This window comes from Fusarium redolens (assembly GCF_020744475.1).
Source record: "Fusarium redolens strain MPI-CAGE-AT-0023 chromosome Unknown BKA55scaffold_21, whole genome shotgun sequence".
In the NCBI taxonomy this organism is placed as follows: Eukaryota; Fungi; Ascomycota; class Sordariomycetes; order Hypocreales; family Nectriaceae; genus Fusarium; species Fusarium redolens.
The window spans coordinates 91276-112381 of NW_025763684.1; the positions used below are offsets into that span (position 1 = coordinate 91276).

Consider the following 21106-nt stretch of genomic DNA (forward strand, 5'->3'; position numbering starts at 1 on the left):
CGGTAAAGGCAGCGGCCCGAGCCTTAAAATAACACCTTAAAAAGGCAGCCTTAGCTGTATTTCCTTGTTCAATGAGTGGGGCTTCCATCTCGAGTTCACGGCGATATATCATCTTTAACAAGCTAAAATTAGCTAAATCAAGAGGCTGAAGGACATGTGATGTATGTGGGGGAAGGTAACAGGGGTGTATATTATGCTTAAAGCAGTTAAAGATGAATTCATCCGTTAAATGGGTATCATGCCCATCTAGGAAAAGAAGCCTCTTTTCCCCTTCCTTTTTGGGCAATGCGAACGGGATGAAAACCTCCTGCAGCCATAGGGCTGTGATCTCGTTAGTGGTCCATCCCCTTGGTGACGTTGCAAAGCGCCAATTGCCTAAAAAGGAAGGATCCCTCGGAAACCACTGTTGTTGCGGCTGATCCCCTTTAAAGATAACAAAGGGAATAAGGCTCGTGCCGTCGGCACAGATAGCTTCCGTTATTGTGACCCAGCTGCGGCTGTGAGGGCTTCGTTTTAAGGTCTTCCGCTTCTCTGATTGGCCAACCACTAAACCGTTGATACCGACCCCTTGGAAGATACCCGTTTCATCCATATTCCAACGGTTGCAGCCGCGGATAATTGTAACCTCGGGATCCTTCAATTGGTCAAACCAAGACCGGATGATAATTGCTTTTGCACCTTCAATACGCTTATATTCAACTCTAATTGCTTTAAGCGTTTTGATTTGCTTAGAGCGTGCGAGAAATCGGGTAACCCAATGCTTGCCGAGAGGTTTGTTATCGCCTTGTAAGCTTAAAATACGGATAACAAGTTGCCGGATTTGGAAATGAGTTAATGGAGTACAAAGGGTATCTTGAAGCCTTAAAAATTGGATGAGATCGGCTTCAACGGTCGGGCCGAGCCGCTGTTGATCTGTATGAGCCTCTTTTTTAGGCATAATGCCTTGAAGTCGGTCCTGTAAGCTTGATCGGGGTACGGAAGCTTCTTTAGCAGCCTTGACTTGTGATTGGCCATTTTGAACAAGGTTAATTGCTTTAAGCATATCTTCTTCTGTATAAGAAGGCATATTGGATTAAGACCAGATGAAAATCAGGGTATTATATCGACTTTTTGGGTAATTGAATTGATGAAAGTTATGGTGTTGAGGCTGAAAGCGGGGTGCCGGGTTCCCGGGGTGCCGGGTTCCCGGTCCCGTGACTTAGTCTCTGGTATAAATACCTCCATAAACCATTTGAGGAAGATGTCGGCGTTGGACCAGCCCGTAGGACTCGTAGTGTACTTCCAGTCAGGGAAAACGCTCGGAAACCACTGTCCTTGGAGGTTTTCGCCGGTAAAAACGACCGTTGGGGTGAGACGCCGTCCGTCTGCTGATATAGACTCCAATATCGAGCTCCAAGTCGAATTGTCTGACTTGATACGCTCTGAACTAGATGTCATGACGGTCCCGGCCACAGTCCCGCCGTTGGTTTCCCCTATTTGGACCCCAGTCTCGTCGACATTATACGAATGTTGCCGTGAGATGTTTTTGGACTCGATAACCCAGTTGAGACCGTGATAGTACTCACTAAGCGTCTCCTTCGTGACGCAACGCTTCCTCGCAGCATCTATGACTCTCGATGGCTTCATTTCTATAGTCTGATGGCGGGATATGAGTCTGTCGACCCAGTTCTTGCCGAGATACGAGATGTCCCCGTTGACCGCTGACAAGGCTTGTGCAAAGTCGTGTATTTCCTGCTTCGTCAGAGGCTGAAAAGCCCGCTCTCTCTCGATAATATAGTTAACAAGGTCTTCCTCCTGTATGACCGTTAGCGACAAGTCTTTCTGACGTGCCGTTGTGATGTCTTGGGCTCCGGCGCATCGATCTCTCAAAGTCGACAGCTTGATCGAATGTTTTCGCGCCGAAGCTCGCAATCCAATCAATTTTTGGTCTTTTACTGCTAATAACATCCTATATTCATAATCTGATACTTGCGAATTCATTTCCGCTGATAGAAAAAAAAAGGATTTAATTTGAATTTTATAGAAGTAAATGAAGTGGATTGTATTAATGACGCGTTGATGGTGTTGTGGTGTGCGGGGTGGGGGGGTGTACGGGGTGGCGGTGAAATACGTTAGTTTGTTTGCTGTGATCACTACATAGCAGACCACGGAATTCACGGCACTGTATGTGGCTCTGCATAGCACAATGATGTCAGTTGAACGCAATAACCCATGGAGTAAAAAGACATGATTGGATAAAATGCAGAAACCCGCCTGCTAGCCTCATTCTGCTATTTTCGTATTGGTATTTTCGCATTCTGCTCTTGAGTTTTCGCATTTTAGAATGCATAATTCGCGTTTCTGTGTCCGTGTATTGAGTACCATGACGTCAAGCCTCCGAAACCCAACCAGAACATGACCCTCATCTTATATATAGCTACAATAATATCATTAATAACAAGAGCTATTATTCCTAAATCATTCATTCCATCGTTCTATTCTACACGCTACTGGGAGATACTTGAGATGTACTTACTTTCACAGTTGCGTCTTCCCATGCTTGCAGTGGCAGTCCTTTTTCTCGCCACTGGATTTGCAGAGGAGCAATGTCGATGCGTGAGTGCTATTACCCCCGGTTTGATTGACTTACTAACAGCATAGTAGACTTCTGAGGATTCCTGTTGGCCTTCGACCAAGTCCTGGGTCTCGCTGAATTCCACTCTCGACGGCCATCTAATTCGGTATATTCCTCCGGGAGCTGTTTGCTACCAGTCTCATCCCAGCTACGACCCCAAGGCATGCGATTCGGTAATTGAACAGTGGCCAGAGTCAAAGTTTCACTCTAGTGATCCCGCCAGTCTTCACACCGAATGGGCTAATGCTGGTTGCACTCCCGTCTACAAAAACGGAACTAGCATCTACGGCGATCCTGATGCGGGCAAACGCAGCTGTTTAAACGACGTGCTTCCTGCTTATGTTGTGAATGCTACTACCACGGACCATGTTGCAGCAGCACTGAAGTTCGCCGCCGAGAAGAATATCAGATTGGTCATCAAGAATACTGGACATGCTGGTGGCGGAAGGTAAAGACATGGATAACTGCTTCTCATCTATTTGTCCTGGCTAATACTTAATAGAAACCTGGGAACTAGTAGTCTGTCGTATGTGTGACTAGATTTCAAAATACCCAGAACGAATACTGACAGTTGATTAGAATCTGGACTCACAACTTGAAGTATATTGAACTGGTGAAGGAGTTCAAGCCTACATGCCCTAATAAGAAGAACGCCCCAGGCCCTCGCATGGCCGCCACCGTAGGTGCTGGTGTTCAGGATGGAGAGATGTATGATACCTTGGCAGCCAAGAACGCTTTGGCAGTTGGTGGCACCAGCAACGTGCGTCTTCTAATACGCAGGAAAACTTGGCATTATGGCTGACTTGTGACTTAGGATGTCGGAGTCGTTGGTTGGGCCACTGGAGGCGGTCACGGATTCGCGACAGGCCATTACGGTCAGGGCGCCGACAGCATTCTTGAGGCAGAGATTGTCACCCCATCCGGCAAAGTGGTGATTGCCAACGAGTGTCAAAACCAGGATCTCTATTGGGCCATTTGTGGTGGTGGTGGTGGTACTTTTGGTGTCATCACTCAGCTCACTGTCAAGGCTTATCCTGCACCAGAAATGATCATGGGAGCATTTGACATCAGTGCCAAAAACCACACCTCGGAAGAAGAGTGGTATCAGTTAATTGCTGATGTTCATGCACTCTTCCCGGCCATGCAAGATGCAGGAATTCATGGCTATTACACCGTCGAAGGCCCCCCATCGGCCGAGGCTCTCTCTTTCGGCGGCTCACTTATGATGTTTGAGGGATCTAACAAGACCTACGACAATGCTTTACAGCCACTCCGCAAGCTGCTGGGATCATCCAACGACACTGTCGACTGGTCTCTGAGCCGATTACCTCTTAACAACTGGCAAGAACTGCTAAAGATGGTGCCTGATATTGGCTCTGTCAACGCTGGTCATGATATCAGAGCTTCTCGGTTGATTTCACGACGCACCGTCACCGAAAAGACTGACGAGTTTGCCGCTGTTTACAAGGAGATCGGACCTACCAAGGAAGCACCATCGGTATGTATAGTTCATATTCTGCCAAGTTCTCTCGCTAACTGTATTATAGAATGGCTTGCCTAATCTCTCAATCTCCGGTACTCTTACCATCAGCCCCAAGTCCGTCAACAACTCCCTTCATCCTTCTTGGCGTAATGCGACCGTCCACCTTATCACGGGTCAAGCCTGGACTGATTCGACAAACCAAACTGAGATCAGAAGCATTATTCACGATGTAACATACCGAAAACTTGCACTGATGAGAGATCTTGATCCTGCTCAAGGTGCTTATCTCAACGAGGTAAGACACCACTCTATGATTCTCATATCGGATGAGTTTGGCTAACAGGTGGAATCAAGGCAAGCACAATCGAGCCTGGCTGGCAGTGGTCGTTCTGGGGACCTAACTACGCCCGTCTTCGCGACATCAAGGAGAAGTATGATCCTCATGGTCTTCTCTGGTGTCCCCAGTGCGTTGGGAGCGAGGATTGGGTGCAGCGACAAGATGGCAAGCTTTGCCGAACTTTTACCCCCTGGTAGATGCTTAAGTATTAAAACCTTTTGAGGTCGTTTTCCTTTCTTTTTCACTTGTATTACCCATTATCTCTGAGAGGTTTTGTATAATGCCTATATGCAGTTCTTCATTTTAGATACATACTATAGATAGAACATAATAGTGACACTAGGCGCAATATGCATTTTCGCCTCGACCTCTGTCGCCTTGATAAACCCGCACTCGTCCGCGAACTCCTTCCCAATGCTCTCACAAACCTCCTCAAGGAGAAGATCCAAAGGCTAGTAGAAGAAGCCTAGGTTAAGGCCAAAAATGGCTGAAGAAATCCAATTGCTCCCGCAACGCATCCTGTACCGGAAGCAGCGCGACCCGTCAACTACACTTTTACCAGACATCTCCTTTTGGACGATGGCATAAAGACCTATGAGGTACATATTGTTGACTGGGTTGTCACGTGCAAGCGGGGGTCATCTAAGATTGCGCACGTAAACATTAAAGCCTCCAAGGGGCAGATCTTGACATAAGTGGGTACTCATACTATCGAGGTTCGACGTGGGTTCAATGGCGACACTAACTTTACCTCGGTTCCTGGAGAGTCCCATCACAGCAACACCGGTGAGCCAGGAGGTATCTGGCGTTTGCGCGGACAAGACCCACGTTTCCTCGTAGGCGTTGGCTTTTGCGCCAAAGGCTGGGCTTGTGCCCGGCCTTACCGCCGCATCAAGGCCCCTACCCCGGATATAACTGGGTCTTTGACAGTGTGTCAGATGGTGCTGCAATCGGTGATGCTGGCCAAGTACTGGACGGTGCGGCTGGAGACGAGCTTGGCTGTGTTGACGAAAAGCTCGGCACACCGGCAGAAACGGCCGTTCTTGCGGTAACTGATGGCATTGATGACATGTACCAGCCAGTCAAAGAGGACTATACAGCTTTCGTCGCTGCTCAGGGAGGAGCCACTAACCCCAAAGGACGCTCGGACATAGCGGTTTTCGAGATTGCAGACGGTGGTGGCGTCTTCTCTGTTGGATCTACATGCTGGATCCTTTGCTTGCCATCCAACGGGGTCAAGAATCACCCGGCGGTTGTTATAGGCAATGTAATGAGATGGTTCATTTCTGGCGATACTATCGACGATAGAGGAGGATATCTAGGGTTAAAGCAGTGACTGGGTTGGAGGATGGCTCCCCGGTCGGAACCGTATCAATAATGGAATCTGTCTTTGATATGATCAAAGTCGATAATCTGAACATTACCCTTTCCGACGAGCACCGATTGGTGTAGGTAATAGTGGACACAGGAATATGGAACGCTTTATAAGCACCTAACCACTTCTACCAACCACAAACCAATAGGCAACAAAGAGCTTAGTAGCCCTACTATTAGAGGCATCAATCATGCCAACCGAATTCTATACGTCAACACGCTAATTTACCTAGTAGTCACCACTTTAATCATGCTGGAAATCATAAGGTAGTGCCAGTAAGTGGAATGCCGAACATTGGCTTGCAGTTGATGATACTCTTCTTTATAAAACGGGCAAATTCAACGATGTTAATTGTCATCGAAGGGAAAAGACCGATTAGGATATTCAAGGGCTAGATGTAAATCTAACGTTTCGTTAGCTCTTTTTAGTAACCCGCTCGCCAATGTGGCGGAGTAAACCCTGACGCGTGGATTCCATCAAGGTTGGCTGTTTGAATATGAGGAATACCCGTTGGCTCGAGCCAGGGGGGGCAACTAAGCAAGCTTAGTTGGGCACAAAAGGGTGATACAGCGCGAAAAGGCTGATACAGCCCCGCACCTCCGGCTATCGCGATCTTTCGCGATTTTGCACCAAAAATCAACAAAAAGCTAGACACAGGTCAGTCAATATACCACAATTTTTATCCAACTGTATTATGCACTCGCCTGCAAATTTTAAGGCTGCTCAGGCAGTTGTTTCTTCACGCCTACGCTCCCAACGAGGCCTCTCTCGCGATGCCTCCAACGGCACAAAACGACCGCTATCCCTTCGTGAGGCCGAGAAGCGTTATGCGGGCTCCAAGCACACGACTATCGGCCACATCGCGAAGAAGCTAGAAGCTGCGAATACCCTCGATATTAACGAAGTGCCTGATCCACGAATAGGGCGGCCGAGGCAACTTACAGCTGAGGAAGAGGAAGCTATCGTGGCCTTCGTCATCTAGATGCAACGGTCCGGGCTGCCCGCCTCCAAATACGAAGTCGAAGATGCAGCAAATACGTTACGAAGTCGTCGAAACCCGGATTCGAAGCCTGTAAGCAGGATGTGGTATAGGCGCTTCCGTGATGATCATCCCGAGCTCGATAAATCGATACTGAAGGCGAAGGAAGCCGCCCGCATGGAGTATGAGGAAGCAGGCGTTGAGGAGACGAAACAGTGGTTCCAACGACTCACTGAAGTTATCACCAACTACAGAATCGGCGCCTTTGAGTGCTGGAATGCTGACCAAGCGGGAGTTAGAGTAGAAATACTGCGAGAACGGGTCGAATGCCTCGTTGTACGTACAAAGAAGAAGACTTCTACAGAGGTTCTTTCCCCTGCAGATCGGGAGATTTGTATTGTTATCGGCACGGGCAATGCGGCCGGCGCAACAACTCCTCCTTGGTTGAACTTCAAGGCATTTCCAACGCTAGATTGGACTTATATCGACGGCGATCCGAATATGCGTTTCGTACAGTTAGATACAGCTTTCTCTAACGGCAAGATAACTCTTGAGTGGGCAAAGCACTTTAACCGTCATTCCTAGGAGAAATCTGCTACTATACAACATCGTCAGCTTGATTTTGAACAGTATTTTGGCTATAATGAGCACCTAAAGCAACCTGGGAATGCCTTTACCGAATATGATGTTGCTCCAAATACGCAAAGCATAAGGGATGAAGATCTCGTGTGGCGGTTACTTATTATCGATGGTTTCTCTAGCCACGGCTCTTTCGCCTTTGGAGAATACTATATGAAGTTTAATATCCTTGTAGCTTTCTTGCTTTTGCATTTAACGCATATATTACAACCTATGGATAAAGGCGTTTTTCAGTATCTGAAGGAGGCACATCAAAAAAAGCTTCGTTAGGCGTTGCGGAAGGGAAATCTTACCTTTAACCGCCGCGACTTTGCAGGAGCTTTTTAGGTATAAGCTTCGCTGATTGACCCTCTCCGAAATCCCCCTCTTTTCACATACAAATTAGCCCGAAATCAGGAGATCTTCAATGAGGGCTTCATAACCGCTTATATCATTAGAGGCTTCGAAAAGTCAAGGATTTTCCCGCCCACAGACCGGCCGGCAGTCGAATATCTGCTGAAGAAGAAGCTAAAGTCAAAGCAGACTATTGATCCTGCATTTCTCTCCCTTCTTCCGCCAGAAACTCGGTTCTCTACGGCTTCCGACATCGCATAGGGCTTCAGGGACCGATATAATAATATCCTAAGTTCCCCAACGCGTCAGGGTCTCAAACATATACAGAATATCGTTCATGAAGCTATTTTCCTTGAAGATATCATCAAGAAGTATATAGATAACCGCCGAGCTCGCATCGAGAAGAGATATCATTAGAGGAAGCGGGGAAAGCGTGTAAAAGCCGCTTCTAACTATATTAACACTATTTCCCTACAGGAGCTTCGCGAGCAACAGGAGGACTTTATCGCCAATAGTCAGAAGAAGAGTATTCGATCCGAGATTCGGCAATAACGATCATAGCTTATCAGGGAGATGGAGGCATTATAGCAAGACTAGCGAGGGAATAAGGAAGTCATAATTAAAGGCATCACAAAGAAGTTACAGTTTAAAAAGTGGTTAGAGTATATAGGGAAGAATTATAACTATTTATCGATGGATACACAACGGTTTGCTATAACCGAGGCACTAAATGAAGTTACTGACGGCTTTATGATAGATACACAACTCCCTAATGATCTCCGTGAGTCTATTTGCAACGCCAATTTCGCTGTGAAGTCCCTCAATGCGGTAGATTTCTCTCTCCTTCCTCATAGCGATGATTCCGTCACTTTCCGCCTTACGCAGCCGCGTGCCGACGAAGGAAGTGACGAAAAAGAAGAAGAAACCCCCCCTCCTAGCGATTTCAGCGGTAGCAGCGAAGTCGTGATGCCCTCATCGCCGCCCTGCTTGCTTGACTACGAATCCACTCCCCAGTCATCGTTGCCTTCAGCCGTCTCAACGCCCTGCCCCTCATAACACCACACACAACTTCACGAGTCTATACGAGATCTCATAAGGAAGGAAAGAGCGGCGGTGGCAGCCATGATCAGGAGGGAAGGGGAATAAGAAATAGCCTATTTTGGTAGGGAAACTGTTCCCCAATTCAGCGCCGACTGGGCGCCACAGCAGTCATTTCCCCCAGTCAGATATAGTCAATAGTCAATTCAGTATCACAAGAAGCTTCAAACTACGCTTTCCAGCCAATTTCAACCAATTTCGACGTTGTGAGAGCATCGGGCGATTGAAAATGCTGCAAAACGCACCCAAAAGCGACCCCTCCGGATGTATCAGCCTTTTCGCGCTGTATCACCCTTTTGTGCCCAACTAAGCAAGCTTAGTTGGCCCGCCCCCCGGCTCGAGCCAACGGGTAGAGGTTAAGATGAAGTTATCTATCTCAAGCAAGCAGTAACTCTAAAAAATTTCGGGCAATGTATGTTGTCCCATCTTCCAGGATAGTCTGATAAAGATGCTTTCAAAGACCATGAGGACTATTGTTGGTCAGCTTGTACGCCTATCCTTGCATGAAGTCATCGTCAGCGTTACGAATCGACCGATCCGGAAGCGCCAAGATCAAGGGCTCCAATGACTGACAACCATTTGCAACATCAGTCTTGCTGTTCTTTTAAATTGTGATACTAGAGGTCTGCAAAAAGCGGATTGGCCGAGCGCAGAAGGGTTAAAGTGCATGACAGGTGCACTTCTGGGTATGGATCGTCCCACTCTTTATCAAACAACCTTCGCTTCATCCCTATGGAGGCATTGATTTGTTTCCCCACTAGAACTTGTCAATAAGAGGAGAAGAAGACTCGACGTCATCATCGAAGCTCTCCTCTACAAAGGCACCAAAGAGGCCGATGCTTCTACTCTCGATTATGAACGTGGTTAAAGCAAGTGAGCCTTGTTCTAACGCTTCAGTAATGCAGTAGAATACGATCCAGCCATCAGGGGCATGGGCATTATTTCAAAGGTTAGCCAAAAAGCTTTAACACCAGTCTCCTTAAAGCTATGTGCCTTTAACATCTTTTCCTGAATTATCAGCTTTGTTGGATGTCGTTATAACCGTTATGGCGGCGTGAAAACAGGTTGTAGCTACAAGGATTACAAAGAGTTCAGACATGTTGCGTGGAAACTAGAACTTTAATTTTTTATATTCCACTTGAAAGTTGACAGGTCTTACTACCGGCATTCTAGAATCCACATGTGTTCCTCATTCTCATACTCCCGGCTACCGCTTATATAATACAGCTAGGACCTTACAAGGCACGAATCGGTCATGAATAGGGCAAGTGGGATTGATAGAGTTCCGGCGACCCCGAATGTGGGATAATCTGATACAGTAAACCCCACATGAGAAAGCATTATGATTCGTCCATCATAATATCCATCACGAATAACCTTTCTTGGCTACTCTTTTAAGCATTCTCCTATTTATAAAATGCACCTATAACTAGGTAAACTTTAATCAAGGGTCTGTCTCACAAGTCTCAATAAAGTCAACCCTGCAACCGCCTATCATTCTGAGACAATACGACCCCAACGGATTATTCAAAGTAACACCACTGGATTTCGTTATGCTTTTTGAAGAATTAAGGCTATAAAAACATTTAAAGAATATAGATCGACTAGAAGAGTTGACACCCAACAGCCTCGTTCTCTTTTTTAGTATCCAACAATCCTTTCATACTTTCATTCATTACTATCGTGCTTTTTATCCATTCGCTTCTTTACCTGTGTTTTGAAAATGCAGTTGACTCTCTCTATTCTCTACTCGACGGCCCTTTGGGCTTGTCATATTTCTGCGAGCCCTCTGCCCCAATCGGGAACCGGAGCAGACTCTTGTGACACTGATCCTTTGACTCAGGAAACCTGGACGTCCCTCAACATCGATCAGTTCCTCATAGACTGGACTCCCAATGTCACTCAGGCTGAGACCAACAACGTGCAGGCTCTTGCAGATTCCTTTGGCTCACCCAACTTTTTCTGGTAAGATCGTGTGGTAGAATATAGTTTCCTACAAGCTAACACTTAATAGCGGTATCGATCAATTTTGCAATGCTGGTCAGCCATGTGTTCCGGTCAAGCTGCCTGCCTGGTTAGTAACGCCTGCAATCCTTCAGCAGAAATCTGTTCCTAATCCTTCCACAGGTATGCACTGATGGGAGTTCAGAACTGGAACAACTATATGAACAATATCAATACGGCCATCCAATTCGCTTCCAGCATCATCGGTCAAACCCTGCCAGGAATTGTGTCTGATCTCTACCCAACTCCCGACGACAACGTTACCCCCCTTCAAAATGTCGTCCGAGCCATCACCACCACAGTTGGCGTGGTTCCATTTGCAGACAAGATTGCAGGAGTAGTGCAGGCCTCATTCACCGGCTACGTCGGTTACACGCTCTCACTTGTTAAGACACCCACAACCGATGCATTCCTGCAATGGAGCAACGTGGCTGCATCCCTGGCCGATATCATCCAGGCTTACCAAGCAGCTGTATCTGATGGACTCAAGAAGGTCTTGGACACTCCTGTTGCTGACCCTGGTGGCATCTACGAGCAGCTCAAGGGTGGCAGGTTCCTTGGCAGCGCTCAAAACTTCACTCAAAGCGAACTCCAGGCCAAGATGATTGACTCGTTCAAGACCTACTCCATCGGTTTGGCTCTCCAGGCCCAAAAGATCTTCATCGCGCGTTTCTCCGGTATTGACCCAGAGAAAGATTCTTGCGAAGACGCTGAGCGGGCTTCAAACTTGTGCCAGAACGACGAAAACGGGGTCTATACCAGATACGTCCTGGTCAAGGTCGACGGGGATGGCAACATGGACCCACAGCCTGACGTCGCCGATACAATCATCAACAAGTATGGCTTCTCAAAGGAGAAAGTTCTAGTGGAGCCCACGAAATGTTTCGATAAGAATGGTGGTAAGCAGGTGACGGATGACTTTGGGGATTTTATCCCAATCGAGCCTAACACGCTATGCCTGTACAATGTAGTTGTCTGCGATGGCTCTAAGCTAGAAGAGTGCAGGGGTACTGGCGCTAATATCTAAACGAGTGTATATATGGCTCGGGGTGCTGATTTACCTAGGAATTCATAAGGAAAATACGATTGCAAGCCAGTGGAGCCCCCCTTCCCTAGGTTTTCAGGCCCCCCTGCATTCAATTATTAAGTTCATGCCCCTATGGAGGTTCCAGTTAATCTCACGCTATATACGGACTTTTGACTACACCTTTCTTGACCTAGGTAACGAAGAGGACCTTCCGAAGGCATTCCAAGCTGCTGAACTGTGGTCTGACCTAATACAGAAGGTGTCAGCCCAGCTCTATATACCAGGGAATAACGTCACTGTAGATGAGTGTATGGTCCCTTTTACAGGCAGGAGCAAGGATACAACCCTAGTCAAGAATAAGCCTACGCCCATAGGGTTCAAAGTCTGGGTTATCGCCCAAAACGGCCTCTTTATTCGGTGGCTGTGGCATGTGACGGCATCACCATATACCGCTGTTATCGTCGAGCTGCCAAAGAAGAAGGAGCCGGCTACAGAGCCGCAACAGGGGAAGTAGAGAAAGGGAAACCCTAAGGGGACTGTGGCCCTCAGCAATACGGCAGGAGTCGTTATTCACCTAGTTAGTATGCTGCCGAAGCAGACATATCACGTCTTTATGGATAACCTCTTCTCCTCGCCCAATCTCTTCCGTGCCCTTCGAGAAGCCGGTCACGGAGCTACAGGCATAGCCCGCCCCAACTGTGGCAGCACCAAGGAGCTTAAGCTTGCAAAAGGGAGGGATAAGGCAGGTGCCTCAGGCTTTAAATATAACGAAGTAAAGTCAATCCCTACAATAGATGACCTCGTACGCCCGGGGGACTTATTTATATGCATTTCCCTTACTAATTCGTCCTTCCTAGGTCGCTCAAATCGCTTGGAAGGATAATAGCCTCGTGTTATTTCTCTCCACCGTATACAGCGGTGCCGATGACCAACGCACCCCAAAGAGAAGGAAGAAGCCTGCCGACAAAGGGGCACAATCCAAGCTGATACAGGAGATCTTTGGTGACGCCGCAATAAAGGTTATTCCTATACCGACTGTATCTGCTTCTTATAACGATGAAATGAATCATGTAGACCGAGGAGATCAGGTAAGGTCCTATACGAGCTATGAGCACCGATTTCGCCGTGGCCCGTGGCAGGCTCTCCTTTGGTCCTTCCTTCTTGATGTAGCACTTGCGAATAGCTTCATTTTGCAGCTCAAGACCTCACAGCCGCGGTGGCCGCCTTACAAGACCCTCGAGAGCTGGAAGAGGTGCATTCTGACGCCCTATTCATCAAATTTGCCCAAGAAAGCGGCGCAAGGAAGAGACCTCGGGCAGGGAAAGAGGAGGACATGAATGATACCCAGTCACGGCAAAATCACCTGCAAAGAGATATCAATCATGTCAACAGGGGGATATTCTCAGATTGCCTTGCTTGTAAAGGCTTCAGGCAGGGGCAGCCCCGACCCTTTAAAACATGCTTGGAAATCGATCGTATAGATCGATTTCCAGCTTTGAACGATCGATTTAAATCGATCGTCACCTTCAGTTGATCGATATCAATCGATCACTAGTCGATCGGTTATCATACCGATCGATTTCAAGCCCTAAACGATCGATTTGTATCGAGCATCACCACCGCTCGATCGATATCGATCAACTGAGGGTGACAATCGATCGATCTAGCAATCGATATCGATCGATGACCAATTAGATCAGTTCTGGGCTTCGCTATCCCTATCTACCCTTATCCTGCCTACCAGTTGAAGAACTTGCCTCCAATTCTCGCCTTCAAGTAGACTAAGAGGAAGAGTCGGCCGGTAGATGCCGGCTTTGCTCCAGGATCGAAGACACTGGGACATGCCCACAATATGCCGTCGTAAACGTGACCTCAGTGGTGTTATCATCCTCCCACAACTGCTAAAGTCTCTCTCCGTTTCTGCCGAGGACGATGCGATAGTAAGAAAGTCAACGGCCATGTACGACAGCCGAGGAAAACGTATAGCACCAACGTCCCTCCACCAACCAATCGGATCAGCTTTGTATGCCATGTTGTCAACTGGTGGCTCTGACAGATACTGGTCAAACTCGTCTTGTGGCGATATCGCCGCCGCTGGTTGTCGCTTGCACTGTCGCCCTTGAGAATCAGAACTGCCCGTAGCCAATGAGCGACTGAAGGCCAGCCGACGTTCAATATAGTCCAAGGCACTCGTAGCCTCTGCTGCCGAAACGGTCCCAGACCCCGCCCCATAAGCCTTGTTCTTGTACTTGTCTTCCCATATGGTCGTTAGGATTCTCTCATACCTTCTCCTCCATTCTGATGTCTGACGAGTCGGGAGTTGGTCCCAAAGCCGTTCGAGAGCTCGCCATTTCTTACAAGGATGGAATACAACGGCCGCTACATAAGCAGTGGAGCTCAGCTTGCCATAGTACTCGTTCAGCTTCTTCCATCCGAGCTTGATGTAAACCTTCAGAAGTCTCCGAGTGTTCACATCCATGTCGTTGAACAGTTGCACCTCTTCCATGATCTGATCCTCGTTCTCTTCAATCATCACTCCTTGAACGGCCAGCTCGAGGTGATCAAGGAGCATCTCCACCGTTGGGAAATACTCGTCGAATCCCCCTGAAGTTGAGCGTTTGCCAGCAATACCCTCACCTTGTAGTTGCCTTGAGGCGACCCTGAAAGGCTGAAGGATCCTCTGGAGCGCGGCAACAACTTTCCACTCCTCAAGAGAAAGTTTTTCTTTCAGTATCGCAGGTTTGTCTTGGTCTTTACCCCCTTGGCTAACCCAACGTTCCTCAATAAGAGCAAACATCCTGTTCAAGGCTGTGCATTTTAGCAGAGCCCGCGAGGCCATCGCCTCGTCAGATTGCCAACGAGTGCAGACGTTCTGAGCCCACGTCAGAACCGGTTCAGTAGGGGCGGTCTGCCGTTGAGCTTCGTAAAAGTCCTCGAGAAGTTGACTGCTCGTCCGAAGGGCGACGCCGATGTTGTGTAGCTTGCCAAACGGCCCAAACTTGCGGTATTTACCATGCAGTACCCACCTGCCGTACGTACCCACCTACCGTACACCAAAAAAGATTTTCCCCATACAAAATGCCCAATTTCACTTATAGAGTACGTTGTCAAAATGAAAGATATTTTGATGAGAAAATGTCTGTTATATTAAGAATTGCATGGAATTTAATATTTCTACTTTGCTTCCACAATGACGCTTGCGGTGTGGTCGCACGGAACTAATATAAAATGTCTCAAAATGCCTCCCTTATCAACCAGCCTCCTCGAAGCTTCATCCAAACTTTTCTCTTCCCCATCTTTCCTTGGTCACCTCAAACATGCCTCAATCATCCTATACGGAGGACGATGTTATCCAGGCCATACTAGATGTCACAGAAAATGGCCTCTCCCAGAACCAGGCCGCCCAGAAGAACGGCGTGCCTCCGACCACTCTCTCTGACCGATTAAGAGGCCTACCGTCAAAATCCGAGGTCACCCAGCCTGCTCAGCTGCTATCCAAGTCGGAGAAGTCCAGATTGGTTACCTGGATACTTCGACAAGAGGCCTTGGGTTATGCTCCTTCTCACAGTCAAGTTCGCGCCACCGTTGCTGCCCTCTTGAGACAGCAAGGACGGGAAAGGCCTATCGGTGTACACTGGCTAGCTAGGTTCATTAAACGCCATGACGATATCAAGACGAAGGTGGGGAAACGCCAGGAAGCTGCAAGGTTCAATTCCTTTACCCCAATGGCCGTCAATTGGTACTTTGATATCCGGGAGAGCGAATATGGCTGGATCAAACCGGAGAACACGGTTAATGTTGACGAGGGCGGTATCATGGCTGGATTTGGTGAGTATTGATCATTTTTGCTACCAAATTCACTAATCCACTGAAAAATATAGGCTTGGATTCCTTGGTTATTGGCAGTAGCGATCCTAGGAGGAAGGCCTTCCTCAAGGGCTCTCAGTCCTGCACTTGGACTACCTTTATCGAAGCCGTCACCGCAGATGGTCGTCTTCTGAAGCCGGGGATTATCTTCAAAGGTAAAGAGCTTCAGCAGCAGTGGTTTATAGACGAGCTCCGGGGGATCTCCGACTGGTATTATATCACGTCCGACAATGGCTGGACGGACAACCATATCGCAGTCGAGTGGCTCAAGGAGGTCTATCTGCCTCAAACGCAACCGGCGGATGAGTCTGAGGCAAGGCTCATCATATTAGATGGCCATGGAAGCCATGTATCTGTGAGTATCTACCTGTTCTAGATCGGAAATGCCGCTGACGGCGCTGACTGAAAATCCAGGATGAGTGGATGGCTACGTGCTTTTTGAACAACGTATATTGCTGTTACCTGCCTGCACACTGCTCTCATGGGCTGCAGCCGCTGGATAATGGCGTCTTCAATGTATCCAAGGCTGCCTACCGAAAAGAACTGCAGAAACTCGCCAGCCTGACCGATTCTGCGCCGGTAGACAAGGTCAACTTCATCAAGGCCTATGCCAAGGCCAGGGAAGTGGGTATGACGAAGAAAAATATACTCTCAGGCTGGAGAGTGACTGGAAACTGGCCGATTTCACGGCGGAAAGCGCTCATACATCCTGAGATTCAGCCGGACAAGAAGGAAGCGACGCCCGGGTCGGACGGCCACCGAGACGGGCAAGTCGACTCTGATAATACGCCAAAGACCAGCCGCCACATCCGAGATATGGGGAAGAACAAGAGCCCGTCAACAAGAAGGCGCTATTCTGTGATATCGAAAGGCTTTGAAGCTCAAGAGTCAAAGATCGCCTCTCTGAGCACCAGAATAGCCAGTCTGGAGGAGGAAGTTGGCCGGTTGAGCAGAGGCAAGAAGAGGAAGGCGATACCGAATCCCAACAAAAGATTCATGACATTGGCAGAAGCTCTGGTAACTGGTGAGACTATTTCCGAGGCAAACGAAGCAATTGAAGAGGCGGATGCTGTTGAGGATGTGATCGAGGTGGGAGGGATGGAAGAAGTTGAGAGTTCAAATTCGGAGGAGGAAGAATTAGGTGTGGTACGCACACGCGCAGGGCGTGAAGTCAAAATACCGCGAAAATATTAAAATCCATTTCATTCTAAAACGAAATTCGAAAATCATTTCACGGGTTTTATTTTTGGTAAATTTTCAACATATGGTTGAAAAATAGCATTTTGTATGGGGGGATTTTTTTTTTGCTGTACGGTAGGTGGGTACGTACGGCAGGTGGGTACTGCATGGTATCCACCTGCTCTGCGTTGATAATCCCGGGGACCGGGCACTCGTCTTGATCCTCCTCTGGGATTATCTCGAGTTCCGGGTTTTCGTCTACGCTCGGCACACGAAAGTCATCATCCGTCGCCAACCCATTCATTGCATCGGACAGCTGGCGCTGTTCATCCTCTTCGCTCATAAAGTCCTTGTCACCCCAGTGAAGAAGCAATTCGTTGAAATCATCTCGTTTACTACCGTACATCATAGCCTTGGTGGTCAGGTCCAGAAAATGAGGGGCACAGCGAATGCGACGCTCATTGCTGTCGAAATCGAACTCTGCGGCAAGTGCTTCCATCGCCGTGCCGTTGTTCGCAGCGTTATCAAGCGTACAATAACCGAGTCTGAAGCCTAACAGCAGTTAACAGCGTCAGTTTATCACCTCAAGCAATAAGCACTACTCGAAAGACTTACTTGTCTTGCACATCGAACGAATAGATTGTGTCCGCAACTTCGTCTGCAAGCGCTGTTCCCGTATGACGCTTTTTGAGGGCTGGCAAAGCCAAAAGGATCTTCCACTGTTTCCAATCCTGGTCGATAAAGTGGGCGTTGATACCAAGAAACGATGTGTTTTGTCGGGAAGTCCAGCCATCAAACGTAAAATGAATCATACTTCTCGCTCTTCGAAGCAGCTCGCGAACTGGGCCAAGAGCGCGACTGTACTCGTCCATGAGTAGAGTCACAAGCGTCTTGCCAGTTGGTATCTGCCCTTCCTGGAGAGATGGGTTGTTATAGAGAAGCAGCCGCCTGAAGCGCTCCGAGTTCGAGATTGAAGGGAAGGTTATGGTACGTAAGCCAGTCGAGCAGGAGTAGTTGATTCATTTTCGGGTCGAATAGCATATGCAGATTGCCGAAAAGGGTCTGATCACTAGGATTCGTTGGATCGGCGCGAAGCATATCGAGTATGTTCCGATCTGTACCTCCACTTCCGGACACGGGTCTTGCGTGTTGTGAGGGTGGCTGATATGTTAGCAGCCATTTCGTCCAATGACATGGGCACGGGATGGGGAGGGATAACACAAACCACGATGTTGTGCTCCTTTCTCAGATGTCGGACAATACCTCCGCCTGTCGAAGCAATGAATACATAATCCGTGGTCCTCGGTCTTGTTCCGGAGGAAGCATCTCTCGCAGACCCATACTATCTTGCGAGTCCGTGGCCTATTATCCTTCATTCTGTATCCGAAATGCCACCACCATGTCCGCTCTCGAGAAGGGTCGTGGCCTATCGTAAACCCAGGGAATCGCCTGAATTTATCAGCCGTCCAAACATCGTAGTCCGGCAATTTTATGGTTGCATATGTCATCGAGGCTGAAATAGTCGACGGCTCGGAGGGTGGCGGCGTAGTAGAAGCCGTCTCTATGCCCTCATCAAACGAGTCCATGGTGGCGGGAGCAGCCTGACAAATAGTGTAAAGGAGGTTAGATTGGAAGACGAAGGATTCAAACCGCTCATTTTCGTTGGTTATATCCTGGCTAGTACGCGTCGCGTAAGGTTAAGGCTGGTCGGGCCCCTGACGGCTTGCCGGGGTGGACGCGTCGGGAGGCGGATTTGTCGCGTATGACGCCGGCTGGTTGGCAAGCTACGCGGGACACTTTAGGTATAAGTTGGCAATCGGCGATCGTATAGATCGATTAGAGGTTTGATCGATACGATATCGATCGACTAGGGTTTCTAATTAATCGATCGATATCGATTGACCAGCTGGATCGATTGATCGAAATCGAAATCGAATCGATCAAGTCGATCAGTCGATCGATTTCCAACCTTGCTTTAAAAAGAGGAAGGTTGAAAATAGCTTCGTTTTGCAGCCGATAACAGGTAATACACAAAGCCGGCACCGAGGAGGCTCGGGTAGGCAGACCTGGTACGGCTGCCAAGTCTGTGAGGTAGCTCTTTGTAACAATCAAAACTGCTGGGACTTTTACCATCATACAAATTAGTATGCGGGGAGAAGTACCGTTAGTTTCATTTATTTTGATTGGTCCTATACCCCTGTCGTGACCCCTCTGAAGGGCTGTGGCACTCAAAGGGATAAGATTAGAGTACAAGAGGGTCTAAATAGCTTTTCCATCTTTATGGCAAGTCGGCAACGCCGGCTATATAAGGTTTACCGGAATGGGTCACATGGGTAGCTAGTGCAACGGATATTTCTATTTCCAGCAGCGAAAAGCTTACACTGGTGAAGAGGGGCCACATAGGCACTGGGATAGTGGTGTAGGGATGTTAGAGGGGACACGCTAGCTAGCCCGGGGTCGCTGGTTAAACCGTGCGTACAACACAAAGTTTTATTACATTATGCTAGAGGACCTATTAGAAGCCTCCTCTCGATTACTAAGTGAGTCTAGCAGGGGTGGGGAAAGTTATAAAGTCCTCTGTTATTCTGCTGTTCTGTTGTACAGTAGTGTTTAGACCTACCTAGCTAACCTAGAACAACATTTTGCACCCTCCTAGTCTCAAAGCCATCCAATCGAGGAAATGAAGGGTCTCGCGCTTTTTTTATTTGCTCTTTCGGTCAAGGCACAGTGCCGCAGACAGAATGCTTGTCGTCCTGATGGAGGAGTTGTTGCTCCTGGACAAAATTGTCGTCCAAATACGGACGTAAGTTCAAAAAGAGAGCATAACGTGTTACTACAGACTAACCATGGAAATAGTATTGCAATCTAGGGGCATGCGGTAACGTAAGTCTCATACGTCGTCCTCTTGAGGCTTTGGATTATTAACGGCTTGATAGGGCCAAACTTGTCGAAACACTGAGGAATGTGATGGCTGGATTGAGGCCAATTGGTATAATGTGAGCATGATTAAATCGAGTATTGAATGTGTTATGAGACCTTGCTGATCTATTTACAGAATTGCTATGTCGAATGCGTGAGTAGCTGTGAGAATGTGTTCTCTAACGCGTGATACTAACCGTAATTCCAGTGTACAAGGAGCTGATGCCCAGAGTCTCGAACGAGGATGTGAGGGACAGATAGCGGAACGAGGTTCTCCAAACTTATTCATTCGATCGTAATATCAACACACATCGACGCGAGACAGTGGTTAGGAGGCCTACGTCCAACATAATAACATGGCAGTGGAAGGCCAGCGGCAAAGGGGGAAACCACTAGGCGTAGCTTAATGTATTGAACGGAGTGGATCTTAACGTCAATTGAACTCAATCATAATCGAATATATACATAACAGGCCAGTTCAATCGTATGTTCTGCCGATTCAATAGTCCAATTTTACTGACTGGTTAATATAGGGTAATTTGGTTGCCGTCCTTCATACGCGCCAGCACTCCAACAATCAACCACCCAGTGCCTACCAGCCCATGGTGTATCCGAGGCTTCCATGCAACCTTTACTTAAGGTCCAACGCAACGCGCTGACGACTTGGAACGTTACCTACTATCTAATCCGAGGCTAAATATTGGGGAGAGTCCTGCGTTACGAGATTGCTGCTCTGTCAGGATTGAGCTTGCAAAGTTGGCTGATAAGGAATAAATCTGAGATTCATTGCCCTTGAAATTGAGCCAAATTCGAAAAAGCCGCAACTACTAGATGCGGTCAGGGGACATTTCCCCTCACCCTTCAATCCCATCCTCCAAATGCATGGTTTGCCCTCACAAGGTTTGCGCTAAGGATACCATTAGATTTCCACAACGCCAACTACCAGGGCCTTCCCGGCACCGTGCATGCTATGGCCGTGGCGGAGACATTGGATCTGGACTGACTCCCGGGCACCACTTTGGCTATTGTCACAACACAACCATGCTTTTATTTCTAATGGGCCACTATTAGTGGTACTGGACCTTGTTCCGTTGGACTTCACCAGCTACGTGAGACCCTCTACTGACATTGAGCAATGATAATAATAGTAGATTGCTATGTATCTCTATATCCAGATTAGTAACCATTGTTCTTTCCATTCCCTAATATATATAGTATATCCGATAGATATTGCCCTCTTATGCCGGGCACT

General features: G+C 47.9%; 5 protein-coding genes across 5 annotated transcripts; 4 read left to right on the forward strand and 1 right to left on the reverse strand.

The window, feature by feature from the left end:
* Nucleotides 1-2505: 2505 nt before the first annotated feature.
* BKA55DRAFT_544975 (uncharacterized protein) lies at nt 2506-4631 on the forward strand (the record flags this gene model as incomplete). Its single annotated transcript, XM_046190768.1, has 7 exons — nt 2506-2595; nt 2644-3062; nt 3117-3140; nt 3194-3374; nt 3429-4112; nt 4162-4392; nt 4452-4631. The coding sequence occupies 7 exons, from the start codon at nt 2506-2508 to the stop codon at nt 4629-4631; spliced, it is 1809 nt and encodes a 602-aa protein (XP_046043345.1).
* A 535-nt stretch (nt 4632-5166) lies between these two features.
* On the forward strand, nt 5167-5770 carry BKA55DRAFT_544976 (uncharacterized protein; the record flags this gene model as incomplete). The annotated part of the gene is made up of 2 exons (XM_046190769.1): nt 5167-5270; nt 5365-5770. 2 exons carry the CDS (start codon nt 5167-5169, stop codon nt 5768-5770), a joined length of 510 nt encoding a protein of 169 aa, XP_046043346.1.
* Nucleotides 5771-10246: 4476 nt separating this feature from the next.
* Nucleotides 10247-12028, forward strand: BKA55DRAFT_653981 (uncharacterized protein). Its single transcript, XM_046197384.1, has 3 exons — nt 10247-10823; nt 10873-10932; nt 10986-12028. The coding sequence occupies exons 1-3, from the start codon at nt 10582-10584 to the stop codon at nt 11887-11889; spliced, it is 1206 nt and encodes a 401-aa protein (XP_046043347.1). The 5' UTR covers nt 10247-10581; the 3' UTR covers nt 11890-12028.
* Nucleotides 12029-17866: 5838 nt separating this feature from the next.
* BKA55DRAFT_196670 (uncharacterized protein) lies at nt 17867-18646 on the reverse strand. The gene is made up of 2 exons (XM_046185096.1): nt 18161-18646; nt 17867-18096 (listed from the first exon to the last, which is right to left on the reverse strand). The coding sequence occupies exons 1-2, from the start codon at nt 18519-18521 to the stop codon at nt 18005-18007; spliced, it is 453 nt and encodes a 150-aa protein (XP_046043348.1). The 5' UTR covers nt 18522-18646; the 3' UTR covers nt 17867-18004.
* A 969-nt stretch (nt 18647-19615) lies between these two features.
* On the forward strand, nt 19616-20115 carry BKA55DRAFT_696140 (uncharacterized protein; the record flags this gene model as incomplete). Its single annotated transcript, XM_046200234.1, has 5 exons — nt 19616-19738; nt 19792-19818; nt 19872-19931; nt 19991-20012; nt 20063-20115. The coding sequence occupies 5 exons, from the start codon at nt 19616-19618 to the stop codon at nt 20113-20115; spliced, it is 285 nt and encodes a 94-aa protein (XP_046043349.1).
* Between the last annotated feature and the right edge of the window lie 991 nt (nt 20116-21106).

Coding starts and splice junctions, on each gene's coding strand:
- BKA55DRAFT_653981 (XM_046197384.1), top strand. CDS start 10,582: ATGCAGTTGACTCTCTCTATTCTCTACTCGACGGCCCTTTGGGCTTGT. Junction 10,824..10,872: donor GGCTCACCCAACTTTTTCTG/GTAAGATCGTGT, acceptor AACACTTAATAG/CGGTATCGATCAATTTTGCA. Junction 10,933..10,985: donor CCGGTCAAGCTGCCTGCCTG/GTTAGTAACGCC, acceptor ATCCTTCCACAG/GTATGCACTGATGGGAGTTC.
- BKA55DRAFT_196670 (XM_046185096.1), bottom strand. CDS start 18,521: ATGGACTCGTTTGATGAGGGCATAGAGACGGCTTCTACTACGCCGCCA. Junction 18,097..18,160: donor GAAAGGAGCACAACATCGTG/GTTTGTGTTATC, acceptor CTAACATATCAG/CCACCCTCACAACACGCAAG.